The sequence below is a fragment of the Oryza brachyantha genome, chromosome 11 (genome assembly GCF_000231095.2).
Source record: "Oryza brachyantha chromosome 11, ObraRS2, whole genome shotgun sequence".
In the NCBI taxonomy this organism is placed as follows: Eukaryota; Viridiplantae; Streptophyta; class Magnoliopsida; order Poales; family Poaceae; genus Oryza; species Oryza brachyantha.
The window spans coordinates 14,703,782-14,719,772 of NC_023173.2; the positions used below are offsets into that span (position 1 = coordinate 14,703,782).

General features: G+C 40.0%; 2 protein-coding genes across 2 annotated transcripts; both read left to right on the forward strand.

Annotated features, from left to right (window-relative positions):
- Positions 1-2,393: 2,393 nt before the first annotated feature.
- On the forward strand, positions 2,394-4,343 carry LOC102717659 (hexose carrier protein HEX6-like). Its single transcript, XM_006662959.3, has 2 exons — positions 2,394-2,916; positions 3,044-4,343. Exons 1-2 carry the CDS (start codon positions 2,452-2,454, stop codon positions 4,130-4,132), a joined length of 1,554 nt encoding a protein of 517 aa, XP_006663022.2. The 5' UTR covers positions 2,394-2,451; the 3' UTR covers positions 4,133-4,343.
- A 5,206-nt stretch (positions 4,344-9,549) lies between these two features.
- Positions 9,550-15,991, forward strand: LOC102710926 (notchless protein homolog). The gene is made up of 13 exons (XM_006663509.3): positions 9,550-9,992; positions 10,438-10,519; positions 10,637-10,726; positions 10,953-11,078; positions 11,832-11,959; positions 12,244-12,443; positions 13,317-13,380; positions 13,477-13,587; positions 13,679-13,816; positions 14,265-14,407; positions 14,480-14,534; positions 14,921-14,977; positions 15,299-15,991. Exons 1-13 carry the CDS (start codon positions 9,834-9,836, stop codon positions 15,380-15,382), a joined length of 1,437 nt encoding a protein of 478 aa, XP_006663572.1. The 5' UTR covers positions 9,550-9,833; the 3' UTR covers positions 15,383-15,991.

The window sequence follows — 15,991 nt, forward strand, 5'->3', positions numbered from 1 at the left end:
ATTCAAGGAGTCGTGAAGACCAAGGCTTGGGGCATAATTTTATGTAGTAGTTAGAGTTAGTTTAGAATTTTTCCTTTATCTATAAGAGAGTTAGAGTCTGATCGGAACTTATTATTTCTTCTTTATCTATTAGGAGACATGTGTTGTGTTAGAGATAGAGTTTGTTATTTTCCTTTTATCTATTAGGAGTCATGTGTTGTATCCGACATGGACTATTATCCACCCGAGGATATAAATATGTATGCCCAGGGTCATTGTAAATCATCTACTTCTCATAATATAGATCAATTACTCTCGGCGCATCGCCACCCCTCTTCACCGAGGTTTCAACACCGACGGAACTTGGCACCTGACATAGGGCTATATCGTCTCGATCTTCGGCGAAGGGGTAAGTCATATGTTCCGCCGACCATGGTAATCGCATCGGCTAGATTGAAACTGTCTCGGTTCGGTTGAATCTTCTAATTTGGTTGTGCGATTGTTAGTTATCGGATCAGTTTCAGCTTGAGTTACTCCTGTATCTTGAATTGATCTGGTCGACCACTTTGAGTAATTTATGTCGATTTGATATTTGCCATTTAACATATTCAATCTCGTACTATCTCAGTTCAGTCCGATCTATTAGATTACATGTATCAAATAGTTTATATCATGTTGATGTATGTTGCTCATTGTTTTATCGGAGTACCAGCCGATAAGTTATCAATCATCGGCTCATCGGCTTGATAGCAATCTAGATCTGTTTAGTCTCTATCCTGACATTGCTAGGCATAATCTTGAGCTGTCTCGGTTTGGTCCGATCTTCTATGATTATTCTTAGTAATCTAAGCTCGATATTTTATAGATCTTGATCGTTTGTCAATCGTTTATAGTCGATGATCTTTGCCGATCTACATGTTCATTATATTTACATCAATAGGGTAGTCGATTGCCTTACTGCATTGTTTTTACATCAATCGGCTTGATTTACTTCGATTGGTAATTATTGTGTCGCATCAGCTTACGAGGTTTATATGCTAGTTGATTTTAGTTAATCGTGACACATGATTCTTTGTTATTTAACCATTTGAGTATATTCGTATCAGATTCTTAGCAATCGATCGATCAGCCTATCAGCTAAATACTACTACACCAACATCCGATCGACTGGTTTATCGGTTACCTATCGGCTCGATAGCCGATCGGCTCGTTTTACTATTTATCTTGTCAGTTGCAGGATCAAACTGACTCGCACGCCCACGCACCTTCTAAGAATTTAGGTACTGCACTGAACCATTCTAAGAAATGACTCGTAAGCTTTCGTGTGTAACACGTCATTGGATCTCATTTTGACGTCAACAGATATCTTTGTTATAAAGATTTTAATTATAGCAAATGTAATTATGTAATCGGGTCACGAATTGGATAAATAGGTTAGAAGAAAAAATCATTTAAAGCTTACTCATGATTTAATTATCGTTAAATACATGTATCCAGCCAAAAGAGCACAACGAGGTATATGCTTTGCTGTAAGAAAGAGCAAGACGGGACTGAGCGACTGGGCGTCGGATCAGGCCCATGTCAGGACCATTCCAACACAGAAGATAAAACGGGATCATCTGCTGCTCACTCCACGTGTCCCTTAGCAGGACTAAAGAGGCATTACTGAAGCGGATTTGGACTCTTCACCGATGATGATTGGTGAAGTAATGTCATTCATTGTCACGTTGAGGAAATTATTTTTATTCATCGGTTGAATATTCATTCGTTTATTACCTATTATTTATAATTTTTTAAAAAATAATAAGAAAGTTTAATACGGGATATACAATTTCATAAACGTACAAGTTAAAATTTGACTTCTACATTATATAATAACAACAACAAATTTAACTTATTTTTTATAACTTATAATTTGATGTTTAATCCCAGTTCAATTTATTTTTTATTATAACTTATAATTTGATGTTTCGTGTTATGAATGATATATCTCGTATTAAACAATCTTATTAGTATTTTTTAAAGTTTAATAACTACTACATCCGTTTTATAACGTAAGATGTTTGATTTTTTTGCGACGTTTGACCATCCGTCTTATTTAAAAATTTAGTACAAATATAAAAAATAATAAGTTGTATTTAAAGTTCTTTTGATAATAAAGTAAGTCACAAGTAAAATAAATGATATTTCTATAATTTTTGAATAAGATAAATAGTCAAATATTGGAAAAAAATTAAACATTTTATATTATGAAATGAGAGTAGTTATGTGATACGTAAAAACATAAATATCCAACCGATCTATGAAATTCCATCTCTGTCACATCGAGCTTTGACGGCGTAGCGGCAAGAATCTCTGGACAGATAAGAGCAGAGAGCAAGTGATCAATTAGTCACACCACTGGCTCACAAGCAAGAAGCTATAGCTTGCTCGGTTCAGCTTAGACACAGCGCTCGCCTTGAGCTGCCATTCATGGCCGTCGGTTTCGTGGACGACGAGTGGCCGCGGCCGCGCGGCGGGAGGGTTACGGCGTTCGTGGTGCTGTCCTGCTTCACGGCGGCCATGGGCGGCGCCATCTACGGCTACGACATCGGCACCGCGGGCGGCGTGTCGTCTATGGAGCCGTTCCTGAGGGAGTTCTTCCCGGACGTGCTCCGGCGGATGGCGGGCGGCGGCGGCGCCCGCCGCGTCAGCAACTACTGCAAGTTCGACAGCCAGCTGCTCACGCTCTTCACCTCGTCGCTGTACATCTCCGGCCTGCTCACCGCCGTGCTCCTCGCGTCGTGGGTCACAGCCAGCCGCGGCCGCCGCACGTCCATGATCCTCGGCGGCGTCGCGTACATCGCCGGTGCTGCCGTCAGCGGCGCGGCCGTGAACGTATCCATGGCTATACTTGGCAGGGCTCTGCTCGGCGTCGGGCTCGGTTTCACCACCCAGGTCAAAACTCGATATATCAAACGATTCTTGAATTATTGATGTGCAATTTGTTATTAGTAAATCTCGAAAAAAAAATCATGTTCAAAAGTTTCTAACTTTTTTTTCAAATTCTTGAAATATTTTGTAGTCTGTGCCGCTCTACATGGCTGAAATGGCGCCGGCGCGTTACAGGGGAGCATTCAGCAACGGCATCCAGTTCAGCCTGTGCCTCGGAGCTCTCGCCGCCACGACCGTGAACTTCGCCGTAGAGAAAATCAGGGGAGGCTGGGGCTGGAGGCTCTCGCTGTCGTTGGCCGGCGTGCCCGCCGTGTTGCTCACCGTCGGCGCCATCTTTCTGCCGGAGACGCCGAACAGCCTCGTCCAACAAGGCGAGGACCGCGACAAGGTGAAGGCGTTGCTCCAGAAGATCAGGGGCGTCGACGCCGTCGACAACGAGCTTGACGAGATCGTCGCCGCGAACGCCGCCGCGCAGGGCGAGAATGGCATGTGGCTGATCTTGTCGCAGCGCCGGTACCGGCCGCAGCTGGCCATGGCCGTCCTGATACCGGCGTTCACGCAGCTCACGGGCATCAACGTGATCGGGTTCTACGCGCCGGTGCTGCTGCGTACGATCGGCATGGGCGAGAGCGCGTCGCTGATGTCCACGGTGATCCTGGTGATCGTCTCGTCGGCGTCGACTCTCATATCCATGTTCCTCGTCGACAGCTTCGGCAGGCGGACGCTCCTCCTTGTCGGCGGCTTCCAGATGCTCGTCTCGGAGGTGCTCATCGGCGGCGTCATGGCGGCGAAGCTGCGCGACGAAGGCGGGCTCAGCAGGACGTACGCGCTCCTGCTCATCTTCGTCATCAACGTCTACTCGGCGGGCTTCAGCTTGTCATGGGGGCCGTTGAGCTGGCTGGTGCCGAGCGAGATCTTCCCACTGGAGATCCGGTCGGCCGGGCAGAGCGTCGCGGTGGCGTCGTGCTTCGTGTTCACCGTCATCGTCGCGCAGTGCTTCCTCGCCATGCTGTGCCGGATGAAGGCGTGTATCTTCTTCTTCTTCGCCGGGTGGATCGCCGCGATGACGGCTTTCGTCTACCTCTTCTTGCCGGAGACGAAGGGGATGCCGATCGAGCAGGTCGGGAGAGTGTGGGAGGAGCACTGGTTCTGGAGGTGGATACTTGGGACTGGAGAAATCCATCCAGGTTCCAAGCTGCCAAAAGAGCTTTCACAGTAAAAATTGAATAATTAATCTCCGTATCTAAAATCAAGAACAATAAGTGATGTATAATCAAACTCAGAAAATTGACATGTTATATTTATGTTTACATGGAGGAGAGAGAAGAAAAACAGTCTATATATTACAACAGACTTCAAAAGAATATACGTGTAAGAGATATGAATTATACATTGATGATTTGATGATGTAATATATATTTATATGTAACCATTATACAACTTAGCTCTATGTTAATTCTTATTGATATGGAAAGAATTTAGAACTAGGAGTTAGCTCTCGCTCTAAGCTTTCAATGATGAAATTTTATATAAACTTATAAACAATATGCTAATTTTTTCGCTCATTCTTACGCTTATGAGCCAAAATTGAAATTTTCAATCTTAAACTTACAGTTGATTTTTAAGTTTTTCATTGTAGTTTACTTTTTAGCCTTTTGCTTTTAGATCGCTAAAAATAATATAAAAATTTTATTCATAAATTATTTATTATTTACAAATATACATCTTTTAGGTGGTCAAGCAGATGCGTAATAACATCGGTATCTCCTTCGATGCAATGTTCATTATGAGAACGAGGGTTACGCCCCCCTAGAAGACCTAGTAAAGGTTGCGTTCGGCTCATCCTTAACTTACTCCAGATTCTCTCATTTTTTAAGTACATATTTTCCGAACTGCTAAACGTTATATTTTTTCTATAGGAAAATCGCTTTAAAAAGTCATATTAATCTATTCTACATTTTTTATGATCAAAAGTAAATTAATCATGTACTAATTTATTGCTACGTTTTTATACCGGATAACTAAAACACACATTCTTACTCTTCCCGAACATGGCCTAGGTACCCCCAAGAAGACCTGGTAAGTGCTTACCCCTTGGGGCTGCCGTAGTGAGATGGGGTCTAGGGCCTAAGCATGTTGGACAACACAACACGTCCTCGGCAGCTAGCCGACACCGTTTCATCATCGAGCTCCAAGGCGATAGACAAGACCTCCTAATGGGACAAGGGTTAATCCAGACAAATATCATATCCTCCTCCACCTTACGTGTCCCAAGTCTATGCTCTAGTGCCCTCGAGTACTATGAGCTGGCAGAGAGGTATTACTTTTAGGCTTGTATTTTTCCCTTGATATGAAATGAATAGAAATAGATTTACCTTTTCTCAATGAAGTAGCTGGCACCGTTGGTATCGCTTGGGTTATAAAAGGAGAGGCCAACACCATGCAAGGGAATAAAAAAAAAAGAAAGAATGAAAGAAAGAACATAACTTATATTCAAACCATTTGATAATAGAAGAACATGAGTTAGGTTTTATGGCTCCGGAAGGCATGAACCTGCATAACTCCTTGGTGCCTTCTCCCGTTAGGCTAAAATCATCTAAGTCTAATCTTTCACTGTTTATTTAATTCATTTTTGAGTCTTATTTGAGCAAATTTCTAGGATTGTCCTAAGAACCCGCTTAGGTAGCACTCATGTGCACGTGCACCTGTTCTCCCCTATTCCTGGCCTAACCTCGGAAAGGGGGAAATTTAACTATTTGTCACCTTTACGTGGCAAATCTTTTGCCACTCCCTCCTCACTGTAGCTGTGAGGGTATTAAGAGAGTATGGCAAATAGTGACAAAATATTAAAAGTCCCTCTGAAAGGGGTTCACACTTTCCTGCCGCGGGAGTCGGTACCCTCCACAGTGTCATTTCGTTGTTCTCCTAAAAAAGACCTAGTGAGGGGGTTCACACTTTTTTCTAGTCCATATTTTCAGATTTGTATATACCAGATCAAATTCAACCCACCACTACATTCCATGTTGCTAGATGCAGTTCAAAAAAGGCTTAAAATTGCTTTTGAACATTTCTTCATCACAAAAATTATCAGGTAACAGTATAAGAGACATTTACACCTGCTCCATAATAAGTGTATTTCTAGAATTTTTATTTCTCTCACTAAAAGTGCATTTTTAAAGTACTAGTTGCCTCATCAATCGTCTCATATTTAAATTTCTATCCATTTTACCCCCTGTTACCTCATACCATCTTCTTATTTAATGAGTGGCATTTAAGTTATTTCTTTCAACTAACTTTTTTTCTAGTGCTAGAAATGTATTTACATTAGGACGGAGAAAATACATTGCATCAAGGTCTTACGAAATAAATGTGGGTTCTTCTTAATCTGAACCAATTGTCTATCTAGCAACACAAGATTATAGTATTACCTATCCTTCATTATCTAAGAAGAAAGTAAAAACAACTAAGAAAGCAACAGTGATGTGAGGGTGAAGGTAGTATTTTCGAGTGTGTGGATTTTAGTGAGGCTAGCTGCCGTCTCGGAATGTATTTGCGCGAGTACAATTTTAACAGGAGTATGTAAGCTGCCGTCTCTGAGTGTATTAGGTGGTGTTTGGTTCCCTGTGAGGTCATACTCGTCCTAATGCTAAATCAATACAAACAAATAACTCCATGTGTAACTCTGCAGCTAGGTCATACTTATCCTAGATGGGAGAGTTGGATCAGGCTAGGAGGATCCAACATAACTCTCCGTTTAGCTCTTAAAAAGTTTTTTTTCAAAAACATCACATCAAACCTTTAGATATCTAATAAAGCATTAAACATTAATGAAAATAAAAAATAATTGCACAGTTAGAGGAAAATCGTAAGACGAATCTTTTGAACTTAATTAATCCATAATTAGCCATAAGTGCTACAACAACCCACGAGTGTTACAGTAACCCACGAGTGTTACAGACGGATTAATTAGACTCAAAAGATTTATCTCACGGTTTTCAGGTGAGCCATAAAATTTGTTTTTTCATTCGTATCAAAAATCCCTTCGACATCCAATTAAATGTGTGACGTGACACTGTACCCTCAATTTTTGTTATCCAAACGTCTGACGAGTCAATCATGCTGTGGAAAAAATGTACTATGTATGTACGGACAAACAAACTAGTCCACGGCCCACGGCAAAATTCTTCCGGCTGCCAAGGAAGGTCACAGCAAAGCTTTGACTGGCATGATGAGAGCCGAAGAACAGCTCAGTGCGTCAGTTAACACAAACTTACGCACTACTTTTCACTTATGTCAATGTTTATCTTAAATTTAAAATTAATTTTGAGGGTTGTTACTATTATTTATTTTTCAGCATTTGCTTTATATCGCTGAGAAAATGTATGTAAAGTTTTATTTACAAATTATTTTCGTTTGTAAATACGCCGTTTGGTTATTTTTTTTTTCAAACAACGACGGTGTCAGTTTTACGTAACACCGTCACGTCGAACTTTCCCAAACCGCAGGCTACCGCTAACGAGAACAGCGGGATAATCATACTAAATTTAAATAAGTTTAAACATAACCCTTTTTTTATATATTTGTGTCCAGTGTCTTCCGATTTGCCACGGTTATTACGTATACTGGCCATACTGCTCGGTCCATCCGTCTACTGCTCTTAGGCCGCTATGCGCTCAGATTCTCTCGTTTTTTGCGCACACGTTTCTCGAACAATTAGATTGTATATTTTTTTAAAAATGTTATATAAGAAAGTTGCTTTAAAAATTTATATTAGTCTATTTTTATAATTAATAGTTAATTAATCATATACTAGTCTAGTAATATTACTAGGTAACCGCTCAATGCCGAACTCTAGGCCTACCAATAGACGAAGCCTCCCAGCAGTAAAAGTCAGTCATCCCAATCGGCAAAGCCTACTTTCCTAGCCAATTGAACTTCGGTTGGCCTGACATGCAGTTTTTGCTGGTATTGATTCAGACTAGGATGCTTAAGTGGAATTTGGGACATTAAAAAGTTTATTAAAAATGTTTGAAAAATTAAAAAAATACGGCCTCTGATGGTAGGCCGCGTTCGGCTGGTGGGCATAAGCAACTTGTGCCCTGACACGGAAAACGTAGTAATAGATTAGTACATGATTATTTAATTATTAAAAATATAAAATAGATTAATATGATTTTTTAAATAACTTTTATATAGAAAATTTTATAAAAAATAGACCGTTTAGCCATTCGGGAAGCAGGTGCGCAGATAAGTTAGCCATGCCCAGCCGAACACGGCCTCACTCTCGTGTCTCACCCTGATCGATGTGCCGAATTGTTGGAATTTTAAATTTTATTTATTAAATTATTTACCATTTTAATTTTCCGATTCAAAAAATCATAAGACTAGCCTGCTGCCGCCCTCCTAGAGAACGGAATGCTGACGTGGCGTATGGCGCGGCGCCTGGGTGGGACGGCCATTAACGGCGCGGCGCGCAATTTTGCACTAAGCCCCTTTCCGCTCTTACGGAGAGCGGGAAGGGGGTAAGTGCAAAATTCGCACGGCCGGCCGATGCGTCCGTAGGGGGAGGGGGCATAGCCATTTTGCAGGCGGCCTCCTACTGCCCTCCGTAAGGGCAGTTTAGGTTAGTTTGGCTAATTACTGTTAGGTAAAGGGTTAGATTTAGGTTAGTTTTATGTTATATTGTTTAATGTTATATTTAGTACTAAATTAAGGTAATATTTTATTAAATTGGCTTTGTATATACAACTTAAAAGAAAATATAAAAAATATGTTCCGAATGTTAATAAAAGTTCAAAGCAAAGTTAAAAATTATGGAGGTTCGATTTAGGAAGTATTGTTTAATGTTACATTTAGTACTAAATTAAGCTTCGTATTAAATTGACTTCGTATATAATAATGTCATTAAAGATATGTTGAAGTAAAGAAAAAATATTACGAATGTTAATACAACATAATAACAAAGTAAAATTGTAGCACATGAGAATGACAAAACTAGAGAAAGAACATAATGGTGCAAGAAGCGAAAATGTAGTGTGATTCCGTTGCTCAATTCGGGAAACAATGTATTACAACAAAGCTCAAATCGGGATACAATAGTTAAAAATATATTGCGGTCATCTTTGGAGTTGTCCCCTTGAGCGTCGTTGTACTAATGATCATTCGTGGTACTCCTTCTCTCGCTTGTACTCATGACATGTTTCGCCTTCAGTTATTTTATGGCCGTAGTACTCAAGCATGACTTCGTCGATCCACGCAGTGAAACAACACGCTCTTTGGTTCTCCTAAAAATACCGGAGATGCTCTCAAAGGAGGTTAACAAAGATAGAAACATGGAAGGCATAATGTCATATTGGGATGATGTTTACTTATGGTGTGCAAAAATCCACCCCCGGGCCTAACAGCCGTTCCTCCTTTGCGTCGCGCCGTGCGCAACGTCAGCATTCTGCCCTCTAAAAGGGCGGGAGGAGGCTATTTCTGTGATTTCTTGATTCAAAAAATTAAAATGGTAAATAATTTAATAAATAAAATTAAAAATTCTAAAAATTCTCGATGTGCCTACCCCTGGGCCAAGAAATGCTTATAATCCAAATAAAGCCCATGCCGCCAATATCCGAGCGCAACTGGGCTCTGGCTAGTCGCGCCGGCCCTAGTCGAGGATCTCCCCGTCCCCTCTCCTCTCCCGCCGCCGCTAGTCTCCACCCCGCGAGCCGCGGCGCCGGCGCCCTGCTGCTTCCGCCGCCGCCGCCGGCGAGCACCCTCCCGTACGCGCGCACATCCTCTTCCGCATCCATCCCTCTCCACCATCTACCCCGCACCTTCTCTCTCTTTGCCTGGGAAAATTTTGGGTGGGGTTTAACTAAACCCCAATTCCCCCCCACCGACGTTCGGTGCGCCGCGCCAGCAACTAGGGATTTGAGATGGAGAGCCGAGGTCAGCAGGAGCCTGGCAGCGGCGGCAGCAGTGTGATGTGCCAGCTCGTCAGTCCCGAAGGCGACCACCTCGGCACCGCCCTCTACCTGCCGCAGAACGTCGGCCCGCCGCAGCTCCAGGAGATCGTCAACCATCTCCTCCACAACGTATGTATATGCTTGCTTTGCCCTCAGCTTAGCAATCGTTTTGAAAATTCATGTCCCCATTGGATTGGGGAACCACCTGTCGCAGCAATTTATTTATTGATTGATTGAGAAAACGAAGAAACATTGTGAAACCGCATAGCTAGACCACACACAAGCTGTTAGTAGTTGTTTCCTGCAATTTTTTTGCACAACTCGTTGGCGGGAGAGGAAACTTAATGTATACCTTTACAGCAAAGACAAAGAAAAGAGAAGAAATAAGAAACAATGTAATGCTTTACATGGTTACTACTCATTAATAAAAATTTGATTTCAACCTAGAAAGAAAATTTCTGAAACAAGCTCATCATGGCGAATATATCTTCAGCTATGTAATTTACTCCCAATCGTTATGCATGCTAGTACTACTTGTGTAGTTGTGTGACCTGGCTTTAAACATTTACTTTAGGAGGACAAGTTGCCCTATGCATTCTACATCGGAGATGAAGAGCTCTCTGTCCAGCTTGGTGCTTACATGCAGCAAAAAAATGGTGAGACTCCACCCTGAAGTTCATATTTTTATTTTTTTGGTCATTGGGGAAGAAAAATAATATACGCAAATGTGTCATCTAATTTCTGATTTTTATCTCTTGATTTATTAAATGTAGCAAATGTTGAGGTTACCCTGCGTATAGTATATCAATCACAAGCAGTTTTCCGCATCAGGCCAGTCAACCGATGCTCTGCTACAATTGCTGGTATGTCTACCTTGGATTCATTCATTACCTTGTTTTACTTTCCATGTTTGAGTAGTTCTCATAACACTGTAATTACCGTGGGAATATCATTGGATAGAAACCCATGTATATTGGATCCTACTTGATTGCTAGATGTTTACCACGTGCATGAAAAATCAAAACCGCTTATTAATTTGAGCTTTTTTTACACTACTGTGGATGATTTGATTATACTATCTATCTGCAGGCCATACAGAAGCTGTATTAGCCGTTTCTTTCAGCCCTGATGGAAGATGTTTGGCTAGTGGTTCAGGTGACACCACTGTTCGGTTTTGGGATCTGAGCACACAGACCCCATTGTTCACATGCAAAGGTGAATTATTAAAATTCTTGAATATTAATATTTCCTTTTTAAAGTCAATGTTTCTCTTACATGAAATAACTGTTACATCTACAATGCACCAATGCTAGTTTTTATGTTTATGGCATGGTTATTCTTCTTGATGCTAACTGAGTGCTTACGAACATTTGTGATTCACCAATTTATAATGAGAGATATCAAGCTGGTCAAACTCAAAACCAACATGTAAACTGCTACCTTTGGAATTAATCTTTCTAATAGTCAACTCAGAAATTTACTACATAGTCAAAGTTTAATGTTTAATACTGTGGTAGTTCATTTTTCTTTGTTTTAGATTAGTTCTGTTGGACAAAGCTGTGACTTAGTAGCCTGGAATTATTAAAAAAAGAGGAAGAATTTATTTCTTGTTAATAACGCATAAGACATAACATAAACCGGTTTTGAGCCAATGTCCAATCATAGGCTCCCATCGTTTTGCTTTTTGGAAGAAAAAGCGAAAATGCGTTTTTGCAAACGAAAAATAATTTGCAGGTAAAACTTTTATATGCGTGTCCATAGCGACTCAAAAGCGAAAGTTATAAAAAAACACAATGAAAAAACTGTAAAACCAAGCCTAAAATTAAGTTCTAAAATTCAAATTTTGGCTTATAAGCAGCTACATCTGCGAAACGATGGGAGTCTATATTCATATATAGTTCTGTTTGCATATCCAATATTTTGGCTGTTAGTATTTTTCATGTTACCAAATAACACTGCATCTTCCAGGTCACAAAAATTGGGTCCTCTGCATTGCATGGTCGCCTGATAGGAGTCATCTTGTTAGTGGAAGCAAGTCTGGTGAACTTATATTATGGGACCCGAAAACAGGCAAGCAATTGGGCACTCCACTTATGGTAAGATTATACCATCCTTTCCCGTTAAATGGTAACTTTTGGGCTGTGTAGAAGTATGAGTTAAGAGTTTATGCTAGCTATTATTTGTAGATTCAGTTGTCGTATGTGACAATTTGTATATTCGTGTAAAATATATGTTAGTTGAAGAGAACTGCTCCATTGTTTTTATTAGTATAATGGATTCACATACACATATGTTGGGGATAATATATGGACATTGCACTTAGATACTGGATGTTTATTTCTTTTATCGGTACTCATTTGCTGTGGACTTTACGAATTAGGGGCACAGAAAATGGATCACTGCTGTATCTTGGGAGCCAGTTCATTTGCAGGCTCCCTGCCGCCGTTTTGTAAGTGCAAGTAAGGATGGTGATGCACGTATTTGGGATATCACCACAAGGAAGTGCATCATTGCTCTTACAGGTCACACTAATTCAGTGACCTGTGTCAAGTGGGGTGGAGATGGTTTGATTTACACTGGGTAAGACTATTATATACATTGGTGGCCCTTTGTTCATTTTGAACCAAAGGATCATCACTTTGTCCTTTAACTTTCGTGTTGATTATTACCTTTGGAATATGAATTGGTTTGTTACAGTGGGAATGCCAATAAATTCAATAATGCCACAATTATTCAGGATTCTTTCATGTACCAGTGTTGTCATACAGATAATATTATTTTATAGTAAAATCGAGCATTGACCATGCATATATAAGATGTAAAACCTCTGTGTTTTTCTACTGTGCAACCTTTTGGCGGATTATTTAATCAAAACCACAAACCACTCTAAACATTTTTTGCTATTTGTAATGGGAAATTTTGAACATGGTAGTTTCAATGGAGATTCTGTTTAATCTGTATGATGGATGGAAATCAATGTGAATTCCAATGCTTACTGTTTCTACTTTCGCAATCGTGAGCAAGAACTATCAAGATGGCTCTCAGCAACCTATGACCACAACCTTCTCTTGGTGCCAGTCAGACAATTCTCTGCATTTATTGATGTTTATTTAATTTAGTTAGACTATAGTGAGATATCTGATACTTTATATTGAACTTTAACAAAAAAAAGCACTTTTGCTGAGCCTTGATCTGGACTAAGGCGTTCAGTTATTTTCTTTTTCTCACACCATTTTCTATTTCATCCATCCTCACACACCATTTGCTATTTCATCCATCCTCACGCACCATTTGCTATTTCATCCATCCTAATAGACAGCTATAATTATTGTACCAAGAATGATACTTGATACTATGCTTAAGATTATCTGTACACAAAGTTATATTTTAGAAATATGCTTTTAAACAATGCTAGATGGATAAAATTCTAAAACAAATGTATGTGTACTGCAGTTCTGAAGATTGTTCAATCAAAGTCTGGGAAACTTCTCAGGGAAAATTGGTCAAAACACTGCAGGTAATGTACCAACATATGTGCTGGGCATTCAAAAGGTTTTGCAAATGTTTATGCTCCCATGAGGAACGCAGCTAAGTAGTTAGTACTCGTATTCAGGGGCATGGGCACTGGGTCAATTCACTTGCTTTGAGTACTGAGTATGTTTTGCGCACTGGGGCATATGACCATACTGGCAAGACATATTCAACGGCAGATGAAATGAAGGAGGTATGATGCAATCATAATTAACTGCTAATACTGTTTTTGTTATTTTCATGATGAATTATTTTTTTCTGGCCTGAGAACTTTGAATATGCAGGCTGCTCTTGCGAGATACAAGAAGATGAGGGGCAATGCGCCTGAGAGACTAGTTTCTGGTTCTGATGATTTTACAATGTTTCTCTGGGAACCAACAATTAGTAAACAGCCCAAAGCTCGCATGACTGGTCATCAAAAGGTAAGTTGTCTTGACAGATCCAGGAAATCTTCTTGCATTTGTATCATTTTATGTACATTTCTTGCTCCCAGTTCTCTCATTGAATGCCAAGGACATATTGGGAACCCTTTGATTTCCCTGAGAAACTTGATAATAACAATGAGTCAGCGTCATTTTGTGAACGAAAAAATTGGAAAAATAGGCCTCCAATTGTGGTGTTTTGTAGATTTGTCCCTGGGCCCACATTTCATAGATACAGATGGACCCACATGTCATATACTCGGAGACCTATTTTTACAAACACCATATGTTTGGAGACCCATTTTTACAAATCTCCCATCATTAGCACTTTTCTAAGTTGTGCAAAACCAACTAATATTTTGACTTTGTTTTTTTATTAAGCCAGGCTTAATTCTTTATCTATAACTGTGCTTAGAAATAATTTTGTCATTTTCTTTTATTTGTGCAGCTCGTAAATCATGTCTACTTCTCTCCTGATGGGCAGTGGTTGGCCAGTGCCTCCTTTGACAAATCTGTCAAGTTATGGAACGGTATTACAGGAAAATTTGTTGCAGCTTTCAGAGGGCATGTTGCAGATGTTTATCAGATCAGGTTGGGTTTCTATCTTCCTAGTTTTCTAATAATGCATGTTGTTATTCCTAATATCATTATTTATTTCGCTAGCTGGTCTGCCGACAGTAGGCTTCTACTGAGTGGAAGCAAGGATTCCACCCTAAAGGTATATATTTGTCCAAATTCTTCTGTCTTTTATCTGGCCACCAACAATTCGTTCAGTTTGTATGCTTCCTTTGAGGTACTGTGTTGCTTGAATAGTCATCCCAAAATTGTTGAATCTGATATCAAAATTGGTTGCAACTGCTAAGTGACAGATGTCATAATTGTTTCTAATTATTTGTGTACCTTTTTAATTACATTTGTTCCTGTGGAATACTGGGTTATAAACTTCGTTACTTGCTTAGCATGGACCTTGGTAGCACGAACTGATTGATACACTTATCTTAATCTTTTTTCCTTGTTGTTAGGCATATCTTATTATGTTATAATACTGGATAGAATAGATCTTCTCTAGTGGATAGTGTTGACGCGCTCTGTTTTCATGATCAGGTTTGGGATATTCGAACACACAAGTTGAAGCAGGATCTGCCAGGCCACGCAGATGAGGTACACATGGTTTTCCTCCGTCCCATGATAACTTCATTTTTCCTCCGTCCCGTAATAACTTCATTTTTCGTTTTTCTGTATCCAACATTTGACCATTCGTTTTATATGAAAAATTTGTTAAAAAACTTTAAAATTTAGCCACGTATAAAGTACAATTCATGTTTTATCATCTAGTAAGAATAAAAATATTAATCGTAAAAAAATTTTAAATAAAACGAAGAGTTAAAACATTATATAAAAACTAAAAAATAATTTTATTTCGGGACGGAGGTAGTCTAGAACAATAAGCATAATATTCACATTATATATAACATCTGTAAGGTGTACGCTGTGGATTGGAGCCCTGACGGCGAAAAGGTTGCATCTGGTGGGAAAGACAGGGTCCTCAAGCTATGGATGAACTAGGTTTCATTTGGAAGGGGGCGGCTGGTTCTTCCGAGCACCTATTACACTTGTTCTCATGATGGCATTATACAGTGATCTCATTGATTGATCACAAGTCGCTTCTTCCTTAGCGACAACGGAGTGGAGAAAGAAACTGGGAGAAACTTGTACCCTGTGAAGTCAACATACATGATACAACACCCAATTTGTTGTAGCAATCATAGTCAAAGGCAGTTTCAGAAAAGCAAGTTCTACGAACATGCAACCTCTATCACCAAGAACAAGAAACAACACTGTTTGATCTCCTCACTTCCTGCAGATGTAGTCAGTAGATTTGGTCATATGTAATCATATGGTCGGTGTACGAATAAATGGTCGGCAGTTAATCACACTTTATCATCCACCAGGCAGTGGTGAAAGTAGCAAAGTTAAACAGTCTATCTAGTAATCCTAGTGACGAGGGGGAAATTTGGAAAGCAAGAAATGCGTACTAAATCTAGTTGGAGTTCCCCATTACAGTAGGTAAATTTCAAAAAATTTGATTTGGTTAGATGTCACAAGGGTTTTTGGACGCGAATGAAAAAACGAATTTCACTGCTCGTCTGGAAACCGTGAGATGAATTTTTTAAG

Coding starts and splice junctions, on each gene's coding strand:
- LOC102710926 (XM_006663509.3), top strand. CDS start 9,834: ATGGAGAGCCGAGGTCAGCAGGAGCCTGGCAGCGGCGGCAGCAGTGTG. Junction 11,960..12,243: donor AATTGGGCACTCCACTTATG/GTAAGATTATAC, acceptor TTTACGAATTAG/GGGCACAGAAAATGGATCAC. Junction 14,535..14,920: donor GCAAGGATTCCACCCTAAAG/GTATATATTTGT, acceptor TTTCATGATCAG/GTTTGGGATATTCGAACACA.
- LOC102717659 (XM_006662959.3), top strand. CDS start 2,452: ATGGCCGTCGGTTTCGTGGACGACGAGTGGCCGCGGCCGCGCGGCGGG. Junction 2,917..3,043: donor GGCTCGGTTTCACCACCCAG/GTCAAAACTCGA, acceptor AATATTTTGTAG/TCTGTGCCGCTCTACATGGC.